General features: G+C 45.7%; 1 protein-coding gene across 1 annotated transcript in view; it reads right to left on the bottom strand.

Annotated features, from left to right (window-relative positions):
* LOC140738786 (arrestin domain-containing protein 3-like) overlaps positions 1-16,935 on the bottom strand; it is a 154,740-nt gene extending 137,805 nt beyond the window's left edge. The window contains exon 1 of the mRNA XM_073066629.1: positions 16,437-16,935. Within this exon, the coding sequence (XP_072922730.1) occupies positions 16,437-16,683 (247 nt within the window). The 5' untranslated portion in view covers positions 16,684-16,935. The remainder of the gene's footprint in view (positions 1-16,436) is intronic.
* Between the last annotated feature and the right edge of the window lie 3,810 nt (positions 16,936-20,745).

Here is a 20,745-nt window from a genome sequence, read left to right as displayed (position 1 = left end):
ACAAAGGTCCGTGCACTAACCCCTGTGATATACACCGAACAAAGGTCGCTGTGATAACCCCTGTGATATACACCAAACAAAGGTCCGTGCACTAACCCCTGTGATATACACCGAACAAAGGTCCCTGTGCTAACCCCTGTGATATACACCGAACAAAGGTCCGTGCACTAACCCCTGTGATATACACCGAACAAAGGTCTGTGCACTAACCCCTGTGATATACACCGAACAAAGGTCCGTGCACTAACCCCTGTGATATACACCGAACAAATGTCCGTGCACTAACCCCTGTGATATACACCAAACAAAGGTCCGTGCACTAACCCCTGTGATATACACCGAACAAAGGTCCGTGCACTAACCCCTGTGATATACACCGAACAAAGGTCCGTGCACTAACCCCTGTGATATACACCGAACAAAGGTCCCTGTGCTAACCCCTGTGATATACACCGAACAAAGGTCTGTGCACTAACCCCTGTGATATACACCGAACAAAGGTCCGTGCACTAACCCCTGTGATATATTGTACACCGAACAAAGGTCCGTGCACTAACCCCTGTGATATACACCGAACAAAGGTCCGTGCACTAACCCCTGTGATATACACCGAACAAAGGTCCCTGTGCTAACCCCTGTGATATACACCGAACAAAGGTCCGTGCACTAACCCCTGTGATATACACCGAACAAAGGTCCCTGTGCTAACCCCTGTGATATACACCGAACAAAGGTCCCTGTGCTAACCCCTGTGATATACACCGAACAAAGGTCCCTGTGCTAACCCCTGTGATATACACCGAACAAAGGTCCCTGTGCTAACCCCTGTGATATACACCGAACAAAGGTCCGTGCACTAACCCCTGTGATATACACCGAACAAAGGTCCCTGTGCTAACCCCTGTGATATACACCGAACAAAGGTCCTTGCACTAACCCCTGTGATATACACCGAACAAAGGTCCCTGTGCTAACCCCTGTGATATACACCGAACAAAGGTCCGTGCACTAACCCATGTGATATACACCGAACAAAGGTCCGTGCACTAACCCCTGTGATATACACCGAACAAAGGTCCCTGTGCTAACCCCTGTGATATACACTGAACAAAGGTCCCTGTGCTAACCCCTGTGATATACACCGAACAAAGGTCCCTGTGCTAACCCCTGTGATATACACCGAACAAAGGTCCCTGTGCTAACCCCTGTGATATACACCGAACAAAGGTCCCTGTGCTAACCCCTGTGATATACACCGAACAAAGGTCCGTGCACTAACCCCTGTGATATACACCGAACAAAGGTCCGTGCACTAACCCATGTGATATACACCGAACAAAGGTCCGTGCACTAACCCCCGTGATATACACCGAACAATGGTCCCTGTGCTAACCCCTGTGATATACACCGAACAAAGGTCCGTGCACTAACCCCTGTGATATACACCGAACAAAGGTCCGTGCACTAACCCCTGTGATATACACCGAACAAAGGTCCCTGTGCTAACCCCTGTGATATACACCGAACAAAGGTCCCTGTGCTAACCCCTGTGATATACACCGAACAAAGGTCCCTGTGCTAACCCCTGTGATATACACCGAACAAAGGTCCGTGCACTAACCCCTGTGATATACACCGAACAAAGGTCCGTGCACTAACCCCTGTGATATACACCGAACAAAGGTCTGTGCACTAACCCCTGTGATATACACCGAACAAAGGTCCGTGCACTAACCCCTGTGATATACACCGAACAAAGGTCCGTGCACTAACCCATGTGATATACACCGAACAAAGGTCCGTGCACTAACCCATGTGATATACACCGAACAATGGTCCCTGTGCTAACCCCTGTGATATACACCGAACAAAGGTCCGTGCACTAACCCCTGTGATATACACCGAACAAAGGTCCGTGCACTAACCCCTGTGATATACACCGAACAAAGGTCCGTGCACTAACCCCTGTGATATACACCGAACAATGGTCCCTGTGCTAACCCCTGTGATATACACCGAACAAAGGTCCGTGCACTAACCCCTGTGATATACACCGAACAAAGGTCCGTGCACTAACCCCTGTGATATACACCGAACAAAGGTCCCTGTGCTAACCCCTGTGATATACACCGAACAAAGGTCCCTGTGCTAACCCCTGTGATATACACCGAACAAAGGTCCCTGTGCTAACCCCTGTGATATACACCGAACAAAGGTCCGTGCACTAACCCCTGTGATATACACCGAACAAAGGTCCGTGCACTAACCCCTGTGATATACACCGAACAAAGGTCCCTGTGCTAACCCCTGTGATATACACCGAACAAAGGTCCGTGCACTAACCCCTGTGATATACACCGAACAAAGGTCCGTGCACTAACCCCTGTGATATACACCGAACAAAGGTCCCTGTGCTAACCCCTGTGATATACACCGAACAAAGGTCCGTGCACTAACCCCTGTGATATACACCGAACAAAGGTCCGTGCACTAACCCCTGTGATATACACCGAACAAAGGTCCATGCACTAACCCCTGTGATATACACCGAACAAAGGTCCGTGCACTAACCCCTGTGATATACACCGAACAAAGGTCCCTGTGCTAACCCCTGTGATATACACCGAACAAAGGTCCATGCACTAACCCCTGTGATATACACCGAACAAAGGTCCGTGCACTAACCCCTGTGATATACACCGAACAAAGGTCCGTGCACTAACCCCTGTGATATACACCGAACAAAGGTCCATGCACTAACCCCTGTGATATACACCGAACAAAGGTCCGTGCACTAACCCCTGTGATATACACCGAACAAAGGTCCCTGTGCTAACCCCTGTGATATACACCGAACAAAGGTCCCTGTGCTAACCCCTGTGATATACACCGAACAAAGGTCCCTGTGCTAACCCCTGTGATATACACCGAACAAAGGTCCGTGCACTAACCCCTGTGATATACACCGAACAAAGGTCCGTGCACTAACCCCTGTGATATACACCGAACAAAGGTCCCTGTGCTAACCCCTGTGATATACACCGAACAAAGGTCCGTGCACTAACCCCTGTGATATACACCGAACAAAGGTCCATGCACTAACCCCTGTGATATACACCGAACAAAGGTCCCTGTGCTAACCCCTGTGATATACACCGAACAAAGGTCTCTGTGCTAACCCCTGTGATATACACCGAACAAAGGTCTGTGCACTAACCCCTGTGATATACACCGAACAAAGGTCCGTGCACTAACCCATGTGATATACACCGAACAAAGGTCCGTGCACTAACCCATGTGATATACACCGAACAAAGGTCCGTGCACTAACCCCTGTGATATACACCGAACAATGGTCCCTGTGCTAACCCCTGTGATATACACCGAACAAAGGTCCGTGCACTAACCCCTGTGATATACACCGAACAAAGGTCCGTGCACTAACCCCTGTGATATACACCGAACAAAGGTCCGTGCACTAACCCCTGTGATATACACCGAACAAAGGTCCGTGTGCTAACCCCTGTGATATACACCGAACAAAGGTCCGTGCACTAACCCCTGTGATATACACCGAACAAAGGTCCGTGCACTAACCCCTGTGATATACACCGAACAAAGGTCCGTGTGCTAACCCCTGTGATATACACCGAACAAAGGTCCGTGTGCTAACCCCTGTGATATACACCGAACAAAGGTCCGTGCACTAACCCCTGTGATATACACCGAACAAAGGTCCGTGTGCTAACCCCTGTGATATACACCGAACAAAGGTCCGTGCACTAACCCCTGTGATATACACCGAACAAAGGTCCGTGTGCTAACCCCTGTGATATACACCGAACAAAGGTCCGTGCACTAACCCCTGTGATATACACCGAACAAAGGTCCCTGTGCTAACCCCTGTGATATACACCGAACAAAGGTCCGTGCACTAACCCCTGTGATATACACCGAACAAAGGTCTGTGCAATAACCCCTGTGATATACACCGAACAAAGGTCCGTGCACTAACCCCTGTGATATACACCGAACAAAGGTCCGTGCACTAACCCCTGTGATATACACCGAACAAAGGTCCGTGCTCTAACCCCTGTGATATACACCGAACAAAGGTCCGTGCACTAACCCCTGTGATATACACCGAACAAAGGTCCGTGCACTAACCCCTGTGATATACACCGAACAAAGGTCCGTGCACTAACCCCTGTGATATACACCGAACAAAGGTCCCTGTGCACTAACCCCTGTGATATACACCGAACAAAGGTCCGTGCACTAACCCCTGTGATATACACCGAACAAATGTCCGTGCACTAACCCCTGTGATATACACCGAACAAAGGTCCCTGTGCACTAACCCCTGTGATATACACCGAACAAAGGTCCGTGCACTAACCCCTGTGATATACACCGAACAAATGTCCGTGCACTAACCCCTGTGATATACACCGAACAAAGGTCCCTGCGCTAACCCCTGTGATATACACCGAACAAAGGTCCGTGCACTAACCCCTGTGATATACACCGAACAAAGGTCCGTGCACTAACCCCTGTGATATACACCGAACAAAGGTCCGTGCACTAACCCCTGTGATATACACCGAACAAAGGTCCGTGCACTAACCCCTGTGATATACACCGAACAAAGGTCCCTGCGCTAACCCCTGTGATATACACCGAACAAAGGTCCGTGCACTAACCCCTGTGATATACACCGAACAAAGGTCCCTGTGCTAACCCCTGTGATATACACCGAACAAAGGTCCCTGTGCTAACCCCTGTGATATACACCGAACAAAGGTCCGTGCACTAACCCCTGTGATATACACCGAACAAAGGTCCGTGCACTAACCCCTGTGATATACACCGAACAAAGGTCCGTGCACTAACCCCTGTGATATACACCGAACAAAGGTCCCTGCGCTAACCCCTGTGATATACACCGAACAAAGGTCCGTGCACTAACCCTTGTGGCATGCAAACTAGCATAGGTCCCTGAACTAACTTCTGTGGTTTACAAACATGCAAAGGCCATCAGCCACAAAAATAATCTTTGAATATCTATCCTGTGCCTGGCTTATTAATACAATTACAAAGAAAGCACAACAGCAACTATATTTCTTCAGGAGTTCGAGGAGAGTTTGTATGTCACCAATAATCCTAGCAATTTTCTGTAGCTGTACCATGGAGAACATTCTAACTAGTTGCATTATTGCATGGTTTGAAAATGCCAATTCACAGGATCAGTAAAAGACTGCACAGGGTTGTAAACTCAGCCAGCTCCATCATGTGCACTAGCCTCCCCACCATCGAGGACATCTTCAAAAGGCAAAACCTCGAAAGGTGGCGTCCATCATTAAGAACCCCGTCACCCAGGACATGCCCTCTTCTCATTGCTACTATCAAGGAGGAGGTACAGAGGCCTGAAGACTTCTCAACAGGTATATGAATGGACAATGATTCCATGAACACTACTTCAATATTTTTACCTGTCTTTCTGCACTACTTAATTTTAATTTTCTTTTTTTGAAACTGAACTGTTCAAAGGTCTAAGGCACACGCACGTACATACTGTAGTTAGGGCACCTAAGACTTTTGCACTGTACTGTATATTGTTTAAAATAAGGTGTTTGGGAAACAGAAGTAAGTGTACTTAGCTTTGTATTAGCTCAGCAGTATTTAGTGTTACATGGTAACTGGAAAGACATAATATACAGTACTGTGCAGAAGTTTCAGGCACCCTAGCTATATGTATGTGCCTGACTTTTGCACATTACTGTATATACTTCTTACTGTGATTTACAGTTTTTATTATTTATAATCATCATTATGTGCCATGTCATATGATGTAGGCTATCACGGTCTGTGACCATGATTGCCCTTGGCAAATTTTCTACACAATTGGTCTGCCTTTGCCTTACTCTGGACAGCATCTTTACAAGATGGGTGACCTCAGCCATTATCAATACTCTTCCGAGATTGTCTGCCTGGCATCATGGTCACGTAACCAGGACTTGTGATATTTATCAGCTGCTCAGACGACCATCCACTACCTGCTCCCGTGGCTTCATGTGACCCTGATTGTGGGTTTAAGCAGGTGCTACACCTTACCCGATTCCAAGGTTGTCAAGCTGAGGGGTGGTAGTGGGACAAGCTCCCACTACCTAAAACTGCTCCTCACGGCGTGCACTTCAAATAGCCTCTGACAACCAAGTCCAACTCCTGGCCTTCTGGTGTGGCTTAGCCTCTAAGCCCGGCGGAACAGTTTCTACTGACAGGAGAAGGGACGAAGGTGAGTCCTGATGCCTTAAAGCCAGTTCTTCGGGTAGATGGAGCTCATCAGCCTGGGAAGGCAGTCCATCTAAGAGAGGGAAAACTGATTTCAAACCTCCGCTGCCTTGCGGCCATACCCACTCACGGGAAAGGCTTCGGGAGTAAACCCTGAGGACAAATCCGGAGCTGGAGTCCCTAAGGCAGTCCGACGTTGCCTTCAACTTCGCTCTGGCAACTCCTGTGACGACACCGGTGCCAAGCTGTATCAGCCCTTGCCCTTCCCTTGGACAACATCGGTGGTATAGAGAGGGGAGACTCGCTGCATGGGCAAATGCCGGTCTTCCATACAACCTTGCCCAGATCCAGGGTCTCGCGAGACTAATGGATCTCTCTCACACACACACACACACACACACACACACACACACACACACACACACACACACACACACACACACACACACACACACACACACACACACACACACACACACACACACACCCCCCCCCCCCCCCCCCGCAGACCAGCGAAGAGAAGGAGCACCTTAGCACCTTGGCAGAGACTCCACCCTGCCACCCAAAGTTGTTTTTTATTCTACAATGTACTGCTGCCTCAAAACAACAAATTTCATGACATATGCCAGTGATATTAGACCTGATTCTGATTCAGATTCTGGTAGGGACAGATGCATTAGGGACATTTACAGTATGTGACTCTTAGATAGGCATATAGATGACAGAAATGTGGGAGGGAATCAGAATCAGGTTTATTATCACTGGCATGTGTCGTGCAATTTGTTAACTTAGTAGCAGAAGTACATTGCAATACATGATAATATAGAAAGAAAAAGTAAGTCAATTACAGTAAATATATAAATGTATATTGTATAAATTAAAAAAGTACAAAAACAAATAATATATATTTTAAAAAGTGAGGTAGTGTTCATGGGTTCAATGTCCATTTAGGAATTGGATGGCAGAGGGGAAGAAACTGTTGTTGAGTGGCTGAGTGTGTGCCTTCGGGCTCCGGTACCTCCTTCCTGATGGTAACATTGAGAAGAGGGCATTCCCTGGGTGCTGGGCGTCCTCAACGATGAACACCACCTTTCTGAGGCACCACGCCTTGAAGATGTCTTGGATGTGACGAAGGCATGCACCCAAGATGGAACTGACTAATTTTATAACTCTCTGTAGTTTCTTTCGGTCCTGTGCAGTGGCCCCACCATACCTAATGGTGATGCAGCCTGTCAGAATGCTCTCCATGGTACATCCATAGAAGTTTTCAAATGTTTTAGTTGACAAACCGATTCTCCTCAAACTACTAATGAAGTGTAGCTGCTGTCTTGCCTTCTATATAGCTGCATTGATATGTTGGGACCAGGTTAGATCCTCAAGAGACATTGCCATCCAGAAACTCTCCGCTTCTGTTCTCTCTATGAAGATTGGTTCACGTTCCCTCGTCTTACCCTTCCTGAAGTCCACAATGAGCTTTTTCATCTTACTGACATTGAGTGCAGGGTGTGCTGTGACACAATCCACCAGCTTGTTACAAGGGGGCGTTGGGGGCAGACCCAAGTGCAAAACACAGGCACTGAGATAGTATAAACTGAACTGTGTTTATTGAGAATTACTAGGAAGGCCAGGAATAAGGACATAATGTCAACGTGGATGTAAACACTGGATAACAAACCGGTAAAACCTGGACTCGGACTTGACTCGGACTCGGGACTTGGAACTCAGACTTGACTTGACTTGGAACACAGAGCCTGGACCTGGACTTGACTGGACTTGAACAATGAAGAGACAGAATACCCAACTCAGAGCAGTGGGAAATGGCCGGACCCACTCAGCTGGACAGGATTTGGATAACGAGGAGACCAAACCACACAACAACAGTCCATACGTATCTTTGCTGGGAGTGGCAGCAAGCGACCAGCAGGTCTCAGCCGGCTACAGAAACGACAGGATTCGTACCTTACTCGGAGTAGCAGCACACAGCCGGTAACTCAGTTGGACACGAAAACGACTGAATTCGCTAAGCGGCCACTGGCAGCGGCGCAAGTTACAGTCCACAATTCTCAGTGGTTCTGATGATGGTCCAGACCTCTCGGCGGCCCGGAGCCTGAATCCGCCAGCCTGGCTCCCGGTGACAAGCTTCGGGTAACCGGCTTCTGGTGACGTGTTTCCGGTGATAAGCTTCTTGGTGTGAGTTTCTGATGACGGTCCAGCAAAGGAATAACTGAACCCTGGAGCAGGCTCGAAATGAGGATCAGGTGCCTCAATCAAGGTGCCCAATGAAACACGGGGAAAAAAGAAATAACCGGAATGCGGAGTCCATGGACCGGACTGTGAACTGGGATGCGGAGTCCACGGACCAGACCGTGACATAGCTGTTATATCTCACTCCTGTACACCCTCTCATCTCCATCTGAGATTCTACCAACAATGGTTGTATCATCAGCAAGTTTCTAGATGGTGTTTGAGCTATGTCTAGCCATACAGTCGTGGGTATAGAGTGAGTAGAGCGGTGGGCTAAGCACACATCCCTGAGGTGTTGATTGTTAGTGAGGAGAAGATATTATCACCAATCTGCACAGATTGTGGTCTTCTGGTTAGGAAGTCAAGGAACCAATTGTAGAGCAAGTTACAGAGGCCCAGGTTCTGTAGCTTATCGATCAGGACTGTGGGAATGATGGTGTTAAATGCTGAGCTATAGTCGATGAACAGCATCCTGACATAGGTGTTTGTGTTATCCAGGTGATCTAAGGCCATGTGGAGAGCCATTGAGATTGCATCTGCTGTTGACCTATTGTGGCGATAGACAAATTGCAGTGGGTCCAGGTCCTTGCTGAGGCAGGAGTTCATTCTGGCCATGACCAACCTCTCAAAGCATTTCATCACCGTAGATGTGAGCGCTACTGGATGATAGTCATAAAGGCGGCTTACTGTACTCTTGGCCACTGGTATAATTGTGACTTTTTAGAAGCAAGTGGGAACTGCCGACTGTAGCAGTGAGAGGTTGAAAGAGTCCTTGAATACCCCTGTCAGTTGGTTGGCACAAGTTTTCAGAGCCTTACCAGCTACTCCTGGGGCCTGCTGACTTGTCAGGATTCACCCTCCTGGAAGACATCCTGACTTCGGCATCAACAAAAACCACAGGGTTACCAGGTGCAGCAGGGATCTTCACAGCTGTTAGTTATATTCTCCTTTTCAAAGTGTGCACAGAAGGTGCTGAGTTCATCTGGTAATGAAGCATCGCTGCCATTCATGCTACTGGGCTTCGCTTTGTCGGACATAATGTCCTGCAAACCCTGCCACAGTTAATGGCGTTGCCCTACCATCTTTGTAGTTTCATCAATCTGTTGGGCCCAGGATAGATCTTCAGAGATTGCCATACATTGTATTGAAGAACTGTAACATTAACTGTTGGAATGACGACAGTGAACAGCTGACATTTGTAATAAATGGTAATAAAATTCATTAATGAAGATTCAGATCAAAGCTATGCAAGACAGAATTAATCGCTGTAAGCCAAGTCCGTGGGTATCAAGGAGATGGTGAACAATTGGTGTATGAATTGTGAATAGATGCAAAATGTGTCCGTTGCCAAGGACAGCATTCAGTGGTAATCAGACAAGTCATTACTGTATGATCAGGGATCAGAGACACAATACACTTGAGAACTTGGCTGTGCAGTACAATTATATCAATGAAATCTATCAGGGGCTTTTATGTATCAAACTTATGCACACGTTAATGACGCACAACTGTGCCATAAATGCTGATTCAGCCAGCTCCTTCATGGCCACAACCCACCGTACCAGCTAGGACATCATCAAGTGGCACAGCCTCAAGGAGGTGACCCCAGTTACTAATGACACTCACCACCCAGGACATGGCATCTTCTCATTGCTACCATCAGGGGATAGGTGCAGGAGCTTGAAGACCTACACCCAACGTTTTAAGACCAGTCTCATGGGCACTGTGGTAGCATAGCAGTTAGTGCGATGCAATTACAGCTGGGGGCATCAGAATTCAGAGTTGAATTCCAATGCCATTTGTACATTCTCCTTGTAAGCATGTGGGTTTCCTCTGCGTGTCACAGTTTCCTCCCACATTCCAAACACATATGGGTTAGTAAGTAGGTGGGTCATTGCACGTTGAGCTGTGATCAGGCTTGGGTGAAACAGGTGGGCTGCTGGGTGGCGCAGCTCATTGGGCAGAAGGGCCTGTTGCACGTTGCATCTCAAAATAAGTAAATACATCGATTCCCAAATGGTCCATGAGCACAAACAGATTAATCCTTTATTTGCACTGTTTACTTGTTTGTAGTTTATCAAAATTTTATGTCCTGGCACTCTCCTGCTGCCATAAAGCAATACATTTCACATGTAAGACTGATAATAAATCTGATACTGATATATGGTTCGTGGTCACATTTGATGGGCACGAAATTATTAATTATTTATCTAATCTGTAAACAAAATTATGTATTGTGATTCCAGTTGAGGTTCTCATTTGAACTCCTTTGCATTGGTCTTGGCCTTCTCTACTGCTGCGATGAGGCCACTCTCAGGGTGGAGAAGCAACTCGTCATATTCCATCAAGGTAGCCTCCAACCTAATGGCAAGAACATCAATTTCTCCTTGGTTTTCCTCCTCCTTCCCTTTTTCCCATGGTCCAATATACTCTCCTTTAAGATTCCTTCCTCTCCAGTCCTTTGCCTTTCCATACACCTGCCTTCACCTATCAGCTTCCAGCTTGTCCTCCTTCTCCTCCCCCACCTTTTAATTCTTGTATCTTTCCTCCTTTCCATTGCTGACAAAGGATCTTGGCCTGACACGTTGACTGTTTACACATTTCCATAGATGTTGCCTAACCTGCTGAATTCCTCCAGCATTTTATGTGTGTTACGTAAGATTTCCAACATTTTCAGAATCTCTTGTATTATTAAATAAGGCTTGTTGCAGCTTTTTGCATTTCCTACTCTGGTCTCCATGTGGCTTTAAAACACAACAGCAACTAGCTACTAGACGTGAAAATAAAACAGAAAGAATTCCCTTGTTTAAATGACATTGAATGGATAGGAAAGGTTTAGAGTAGGGGTTCTCAAACATTTTTACTCCATGGACCCCTACATTAACCAAGGGAGGCATGGACCCCAGGTTGGGAACACTTGGTTTAGAGGGGTATGGGTCAACTCTGGCAAATGCCATGAGCTCAGGTGGACACTTTAGTACATAGAACATAAACACAACAGTCCCTTCATTGCTGTATGGCACCAGGATTCCAGCAATGAACAAAATTAGCTTTTCAGTTTTATTTTTGTTGGCAATCATTTTTGAGAAACCAGTTGAACCAGTTTAATTGCAACTTCCGTGTTCGCCTGCCCTGGTCTACTGTAATGATGACATAATTTTGAAAATTTAATAGAAATACAGTACAGTAACAGATCCTTCCAGCCCAATGAGCTCATGTCACCCAGTTGTACTCAGGTGACCAATTAATCTACTAACCTGTACGTCTTGGGAATGCGGGAGGAAACTGCAGCACCAGGAGAAAGCCACATGGTCACGGGTAGAGTGTACACACTCCTTATGGACAGAGGTGGGAATTGAACCCTGGTTGCTGGTGCTGTAAAGCATCATGCCAATCACTATGCTACCAGGGTGACCTACTTCCAAAGAAGGAATGAGGGTCAATAAAATGAAGGCGGTGTTAACAGAATTCAAGAATGACTATATATTAAAAAAACAAATTTCCAGTGCACAGTACATTTAATACATAGCTTTAAAACTGCAAGAAGGACCACATCCAAGGAATTAATTTTAGCTTTAGTATTTGTCACATAACATTGAAGCCTGCAGCGAGATGCGTTGTTCGCATCACCCCTCGGAGGATGTGCTGGGGACAGCCGGCCAGCGTGAAATACTATCTGTGGAGTAGAGTGCAACTTAAACAATTGGTAATAAAGTTTCAATTATCTGAGCCTTTTTAAAAGTGTTCTGATGAGTCATACTTTACGATCATTGCTGTAATGGAACAGTGCTGTAAAAAATTGTTAACATAATGATAAAGGCCAAAGCAAACAGAACACATTTTAACTGTGAATTAAAATGGTGTAATATCAAGAAACAAAGTATGATGACCAGTTAAATCAGGAAGCTCACCAACGCTTCTACTTTCTGTGGAAGCTGAAGAGAGCTGGACATCCATACTCACAGCATTCTATAGATGTACAGTAGAGAGCACCTTAACAACTTGCAGAGCTGATTGGTATGGAAATTACACTGTGGCAGGGAGGAAGACTATAAACAGCAGTGAAAGCTGTGCAACGCTTCACTGGCACCAGCTACCCACCATCAAGGACATACATATATACAGAAAGGTGCCTGGAAAGGGCCAGTAATATCAAAAAGGATCCCACACACCCTGCTCATAGACTGTCCCATTCCCATCCTGGAGAAGGCTACGCAGCATCCACGCCAGGACCACCAGACTCAAAAACAATTACTTTCCCCAAACAGAAGCTAAACAACACCTTCACCCACCAACTCCACCACTACTTTATCATTTCCTGTCAGTCACCTTATGTAAGGCCTAGTGTCACTTTATGGACATACGATATATATATATATATACATACATATACACACACACACAAATCTACATACACTATTATATATTTATATTTATTGTATTTTTGATTATTGTGTTATTTATCTTTTTTGTGCTGCATTAGATTTGGAGTAACAATTTACAGTTTTGTGTACAGGAAATGACATTAAACAGTCTTGAATACCGAATCAAGAATACAGCTGACTCCGAAGAAGGTGCTGAAACATAATTATGTTTAAAACACAGAATATGAAAATATTTATGGCGGGAATACAAACAAAAGTATTTCAGTATTTGTGACCCAAATAAATTTATCAATGTTATGGAACAGTTGGAAGCAAACCGATGTCATGGAACAGACATATACTGTGGATCAGGTCTATCAGAACATGGTAATGAAACACAGCATTGGATTGACAACATGTACACTGATAAAGAGATGAGAGATAACAAAGGCAGGGCAAAGATTCAGTAGACTGAAGCAAATTAAGCCTAGGGCTTCAGAAATATGATTTTTGAGTTCAAAAGCAAGCAAGTTACATGAATGCTCCCTGAGCTGTAACTAGGTGCTAACAAAGAAACTAAAGTGGCCCAGTACTGATAGTCTTTACTTGCTGCTGCTATGAGGTAGGAGATACAAGAGGACCAAGGCTCACACCACCAGGTTCAAGAACAGTGGCTACCCCATAACCATCAGGCTCTTGGACAAAGGGGATAACTACACTCACTTCCCATCCATTGAGATGTTCTCACAACCAATGATCTCCCTTTAAGGACTCTTTATCTTGTTATCTCATGTTCTTGTTATTTACGGTATTTATATTTGCATTTGCACAGTTTGTTGTCTAATGCACTCTGGTTGGTCTTTCATTGATCCTGTTATTGTTACTGTTCTACAGATTTGCTGAGTAGCCCACTGGAAAAAATGAATCTCAGGGTTGTAAATGCTGATATATATGTACTTTGATAATAAGATTTACTTTGAACTTTGATCCTCTCACTTTAGAAATGATATGAAGGTCCTTCAGCCATTTACAGGTATGATTCAGTTTTATTTTTGGCATAAGGTTAGGTTCCTAAGGTTGTCATAATGGGGGGGGGGGGGGGTGAGTGTGAATAAGATCCCATTACCTACCAAATACTCCCAAAAGTGTGCACCTCTATCTCCGACTATTGGTCGATAAATTCTTGATTGGTCAGGACATGAAGGGATACGGGGAAAAGGCAGGAGATTGGGGCTGAGTGGAAAATTGGATCAGCCATGATGAAAGGCATAGCAGACCCAAATGCCCTAATTCTGCTCCTATATCTTATGGTCTTGTGGACAATCAAGTCCAGTCCTGACCTTCACGTGGCCTAGCTGAACCATTTCTACTGACAGGAGAAGGTGCAAAGATGGATTAAAACCAGTCATTTCGGGCAGACGGGGCTCATCAGCGGTGGTTGGTAGGCCATCTATGAGAAGAAAAACTCTGATCTCAAATCTCTGCTACCTTGCTGTACTTTCAAGTATTTGCTCATGGGGAAGGCTTTGTGAGTAAACCCCGAGAAAAAATCCCAAGCTGGAGTCCCTAAGGTAGTCCTTTGTTGAGTTCAACATAGACTGCCGCAGTGCAATTTCCGTACCAATCAGTTCTGCAAGTTGTTAAGGTGCTCTCTGCTGTACATCTATAGAATGCTGTGAGTATGGATGTCCAGCTCTGAATGGCCCTCCGTTGGTCTGTGTCCAACATGGATGTTGCGTCCTAGCTGTCTACACAATCCTGTACCCAAGCCAGGGCAGTACAATATGGAGAGCAGGTTCTCCACTGCGCCCAGCTAATGAATCCAAAGGAATGGCAAAGTGATACTAGAGCGTACAATCATCACAGCGATATTTGATTCTGCGTCTCGCGCTCCCTGAAGTACAAATCGAAGTAAATATAATAAAAATTTAAATTATAAATCATAATTAGAAAATAGAAAAGGGAAAGTAAGGTAGTGCAAGTCAGGTCCAGATATTTGGAAGGTACGGCCCAGATCCGGGTCAGGATTTGTTCAGCAGTCTTATCACAGTTGGAAAGAAGCTGTTCCCAAATCTGGCCATACGAGTCTTCATGCTGCTGAGGTCCGACACTGTATAACTCTGGGACACACTACTAGTGAGCTCCGTTCTGTCACTGTACTTGGTACTGAGCTTTAGGATGTCACCGATGACACCCACAAATTTCTACAGGTACCGTAGAGAGCATTCTAACTGGCTGTACCAACATTTGGTACAGAGGCCCCATGCACAGGATTGGAAAAAGCTGCAGAATGTTGCAAACTCAGTCAACTCCATCATTGACTCTTGACTCCCCAACATCGAGGACATCTTCAAAACGTGATGCCTCAGAAAGGTGGCATCCATCATTATGAACCCCCATCACCATGGACATGCCCTCTTCTCATTGCTACATCAGGGAGGGGGTACAGGAGCCTGAAGACTCACACTCAGCGATTCAGCAACAGCTTCTTCTGCTCCGACATCAGATTTCGGAATGGACAGTGAACCCATGAAAACCACCTCATTAATGTTTTCCTCTCGTTTTGCACTAATTTAATTTCTTATGTGTATTTCTGTAACCATTTTATTATTATTGTGTATTGAAATGTACTGCTGCCACAAAACAACAAATTTCATGAATTATGCCCGAGATATTAGCCCTGATTCTGGGTCTACACTCTGAGGGAGCAGACCTTGCACTGTGTTCCACTGGGTCACAGTGTCCGTGTTCAACTGGGTCCAGGTACGTACAGGAACAGAAACCATTCAGTACTGGTGGGCACACACCTGCCTTGAAATAGTAATACTGCCAAGTATTGGTTGCTTTGTATGTGGTTAGCATGGTAGTATCACAGTTCGGTGCACTGGAGTCCATGGGTCAATCCCTGCATCCTTTGTACTTGTGCACGTGTGTGTTTCCTCCGGGTGCTCTGGGTTTCCTCACATTCCAAAGATGTGCTGGTTGGTAGGTTCATTGGTTATTGTAAATTGTCCTATGATTAGGATTAGGCTGGGGTAAATTGGGGAGTTGGGTTAGGGTTAGGGTAGGTACTGTTGGCGACAGGTTTGCACTGTATAACACCATAGTACAGTACCGGAGAGGGCGGGTCTGTCACGGTGTAACAGTGGAGTAGGGTATGGGTGGGGACAGGTTGATACTCTATTTCACTGGGGTACAGTACAGGGAGGAGGCAGGTTGACTCTGTATTTGACTGAGGTACAGTATGGGTGGGTACGGATCTGTCACTGTAACACCGGGGTACGGCACCGGTGGGGACGGGTTGACACTTTATTTCGCTGGGGTACACAGACTCCCTCTACTAAATGCAATTTCAAAGAGCTAATTTACACGCGGGTTTTAAAAGCTGTGACTTTTAGATGAACTGTGTGCTTTTCTGAATTCTCCCAACTCTCCCCAGTGGAAGTCATTAGGTCACTGGGTTGAGTTGGGTGGAATGAAGTTGTTCTATCAGATCGCTTGTGCAGTAAAGTCTCGACAGTACGAGGGCACTCTTACCTGTTCCAATGGGAAGGTAGTCGTGTTTGAAGAATCGACGCTCCTGAGTATAAACCCGCGTATGGTGGGAGTTCGAACCAGCATGTCCCTCGGTCCAGCGAACGAAGGCATGGCCCTTGGCGTGGATTTTAAGAGCCTTCACCTCGATCTGCTCCGTAAGTTCCACCACGATCCGTCCGGAGACCAGCTCCCCGCAGGAGTAGGTGGGGCGGTCGTAGAGGATCGCGAAGGTCTTCACCTTGCCCATGGCCGCGGTGCGGGGACCTTCTGAGCAGCCGAACACCGATTCGGGATGGTGTCTGACTCAGGGCTGGAGCCGGCGATGGGCTCCACCCTGCTGGAGGATTCTTGGTAAACTGACGGAAGAATTGTTTGTACTTCGATCTGGTTCTGTCCCGGGGAACCGGAATTTTACAGAGGATTATCAATTTCTAAACCGTGCGCACGTTCATTCCAAATTGTGCAAAATAGGTGCGTTTGCCTCTTCCCACTAATCTCCCTCCTGGCGCTCATCTCTGCAGGCTGAAGAAGTGCTGTACTTCCTCCCCCACCTGCGAGTGAGGCAACACTCCACCCGCGAATCTCTCGGTGCCATCTACTGTATCTGGTCCCCCTGGTGCAGACCGCTCTACATTGGCGACCCCCCACGTAAACTGGGGTCCACAAAAAGCGTTAATTTCCCGCTGGCCCAATCCCCATTCGCATTCCGACCTGCAGGGGCATGTCCTCATCTTCCGCCACGGTGAGACCACTCTCAGGGTGGAGGAACAATACCTCATATTCCGTATGGGTAGCCTTCAAACCGATGGCATGAACGTTATTTTCTCCTACCGTCCCTCCCCCTTCCCTCTTCTTCTAATGCCCACTCAGGTCTCTTACCTCTTCTCCTCACCTGCCAGCACCTCCCCCTGGTGCCTCTCCACCTTTCTCCTGTGGCCCACTCTCCTCTCCTATCAGATGCCTTCTTCTCCAGCCCTTTGCCTTTCCCACCTGTCACCTCCCAGCTTCTTACTTCATCCCCCTCTCCCTTTCAGTATCACCTACCTTGTACACTTCCTGATAAAACGTCGATTATTTATTCTTTTCCATAGATCCCGCCTGACCTGCTGAGCATTTTTGCCTGTGGCTTTAAATTCCATCTGCCATTTTTCAGCTAATTTTTCCAGCTGATCCAAATTATGGGTGGATGTCACAGGCATCAGTTACAGATGACCTTAAACTCCCCACTCTGACAAGGGAAAACATACATTTGATAAACAACTTGACATCCATACCTGTTCAATTTAAACTTGACCCGGAGAGGAAGAAGGTCCCATAACGTGAATGGCTGGAAGGTGATAGGTGAAGCCAGGTGGGTGGGAAAGGTAAACGGCTGGAGAGAAAGGAATCTGATGGGGAGGAGTGTGGAGCGTGCAAGGAAGGGAAGGGGGAGCCGACCCAGGGGCAGGTGATAGGCAGTTGAGAAGAGGCTGAACTAATGGTTTGAAACGGTAACTGAGGTGTTGTACAAGTAAGTTCCAATGGATGTTATGTTAACAACATTCCTGTGGACCGAGATGCATGACACAGTACATGTAACTCACATAGGGTACATGACACATAAAGTAATATCACCACAATTAAACTAACAAATAATTAGGTTCATATTGGATACAACTTAAAAAGTAAACCAGGGGTTCCCAGCCTGAGACCCACGGACCCCTCGGTTAATGGTGGGGGTCCATGGCATTGAAAATGTTGGGAAGCCTCGAAGTAAACACTACAACGCCACTGGTGTTTTATACATGATGGGAAACAGCTTCTTCACAACTGAACTCCCTACCACCACACAGGTCTCACCATGTACAGATCGTTGCAGCATTATACTATTTACTTTTTAATGTGTATCCTATATGAACCTTACTATTTGTTAATTTACTTGTGGTAATATTACTTTATGTGTTACATGTGTGAGTTATATGTACCGTGTTGTATACCTTGGTGTGGTGTGTTTCGTTTGATGGTATACGTGTGTATGGTTGAGGGACAATAAACTTGAACTTGATTACTCACATAGGTATCTATTGTACAGGAGTGAGGAACAGTAGATCACAGCTGCAACTTTGCACTCAACATCAGTAAGACCAAGGAGTTGATTGTAGACTTTGTTATGTACCCCTAGGGCTAATTTTTTCTGTGGACTGTCACTTTAAAACGCCGGGAGAATGAGACTGACTTCTGGACACTATTTGAGCTGCTGACTGCAGAGTTGCTTGCTTACTGTGGTGGAGAGAGGTGGAGTTATTTGATGCACAGTTGATGTTATGGTTTCTCTGCAGCTTGTTTACTTTTTACAAGGACAGTTACAGACAAACAGAAACACAAACAGTGAGAGTTGAGATGGATTTGGTCAATGAAAGACACCAGTGAGTCAGTCACTGGTTTAAACTTTCAGGAGTCCATAAAGGGGTGAGTTGAAATCGATCCAGAGTATTGATAAATGACTCTCACAAGTTTGCTGCAACGAGAAGAAGTTTTCAGGAAGAGAAGAGGGGAGAGGAAGGATTGAAACAGAAGAAGCCTAGTGACGAAGAGATCACTGTTTGGACTCTCTCTCTAAGTAGCCCGTGAGGGTGAGTTTGTTTCCATTTGGATACGAAAGTGTGATTGTCACATAGTTAATCCACAGGAGTGGGTTCTCTGGTGAGGGGAAAACCTTTGTGAGTACCACGTGAGTGTTTACCCTTTGTCTGGGTATGGCATTTCACTGAAAAAAGCACCCCTGCGACAAATCACCGTTGGAGTTATTTCGTATGTCATGGAACTAGATAAGTGGCTATCACGTTGTGTGTTTGGGGTAACCTTGTGGAATCTACCGGTGTGTCAACCCTTGCCTGGGTGATGGTCCCCTTTGTGATAAGCTACTGTTGGTGATAATCCATACGTGGATTCTGTTTGAGTATCCTGTGGCCACCACTTTGAGATGTCCCATGGCTGAATTCCACTTGTGTTGAAAGGATATTCGTTGAATATCACTGTCGGTGATACTTTGTGTGTGAAGTGGAATAACTTCGGAGATAAAACCTACTGCTATTGTTATTTTGTGGAATATCAACATAATTACCTTCTCAAAACACTCGCCTTTGGATTACAAACATCTCGCGTTGGAACTGAACTTTTCCTACACGCCATCGTAAGACTGTAACTCTTGCCACTTGAGCTTGAAGAAGTTTGGGGATTTATATATTTACCCCTATATATGCATAACACTGTTAACTCTTGATTTACCTGGTTTAAGTTACTATATGACGTAGTTACTAATAAAACAGTGCTTTGTTAACAGCAAAACCAGACTCCAGGTGTGTTCTATTGTTGCTGAAACTTTTACAGGGTTGTGTGTACATGGCAACTTCAGGAATGGGAAGTTGGTTGGGGAAACACACACCAATCTCATTGAGAGATCAGTGGGTTTCTGGGTGACAACTTCTCTGAAGATCTATCCTGGTCCTGAGATACTGTTGCAGTTACAAAGCAGGCACGACAGCAGCCGTGTTTCATGAGGAGTTTGAGGAGACTTGGTATATAATTAAAGGCAAATGCAAATTTCTACAGATGTACAATGGAGAGCATTCTAACTGGTTGCATACTGTCTGGTATGGAGGGGTCACTGCACAGGACTGGAAAAAGCTGCAGAAAGTTGCAAACTTAGTCAGTTTGCAACTTTGCAACTTAGACATAGCCTCCCCTGCATCCAGCACATCTACAAGGAACAATACCTCAAAAAGTTGGCATCATCATTAAGGATCCCCATTGCACAGGATATGCCTTGCTCTCATTACTACCATCAGGGAGGAGGCACAGGAGCCTGAAGACACAAAATCAGTGTTTCAGGAACAGCTTCTTCCCCCTGCCAACAGATTTCTGAATGTACAGTGAACCCATGAACAGTACTTCACTATTTTCACTTCCTTTTTTTGCATGACCTATTTAATTTAACATTTTTATATATAGACCTCTTTTAGTAATCTATAGTTTTTTATTATTATGTATTGCAATGTACTACTGTTGCAAAACAACAATTGTCATGACATATGCTGGTGATATTAAAGCTAATTCTGAGAACTTTCCCAAGAGCTCAGTACAGAATTTACTGGGGCATGACCAAGATTATGGGAGCTGGCACTGAGTCAAAGGAGCGAACAACTTTCTTTAATGACTTCAGGACTCCACAATTGTGTGCACCTTCTCTTATTTGGATATGCAAAGTGTTTGTAAAGGCCTTGATATTCTGTATTTTGAATGGGATTTTTATTTGACACTGGTCTACCGT

This window comes from Hemitrygon akajei, chromosome 2 (assembly GCF_048418815.1).
Source record: "Hemitrygon akajei chromosome 2, sHemAka1.3, whole genome shotgun sequence".
Taxonomy (NCBI): Eukaryota; Metazoa; Chordata; class Chondrichthyes; order Myliobatiformes; family Dasyatidae; genus Hemitrygon; species Hemitrygon akajei.
This window is presented reverse-complemented; position numbering and strand designations above follow the sequence as displayed.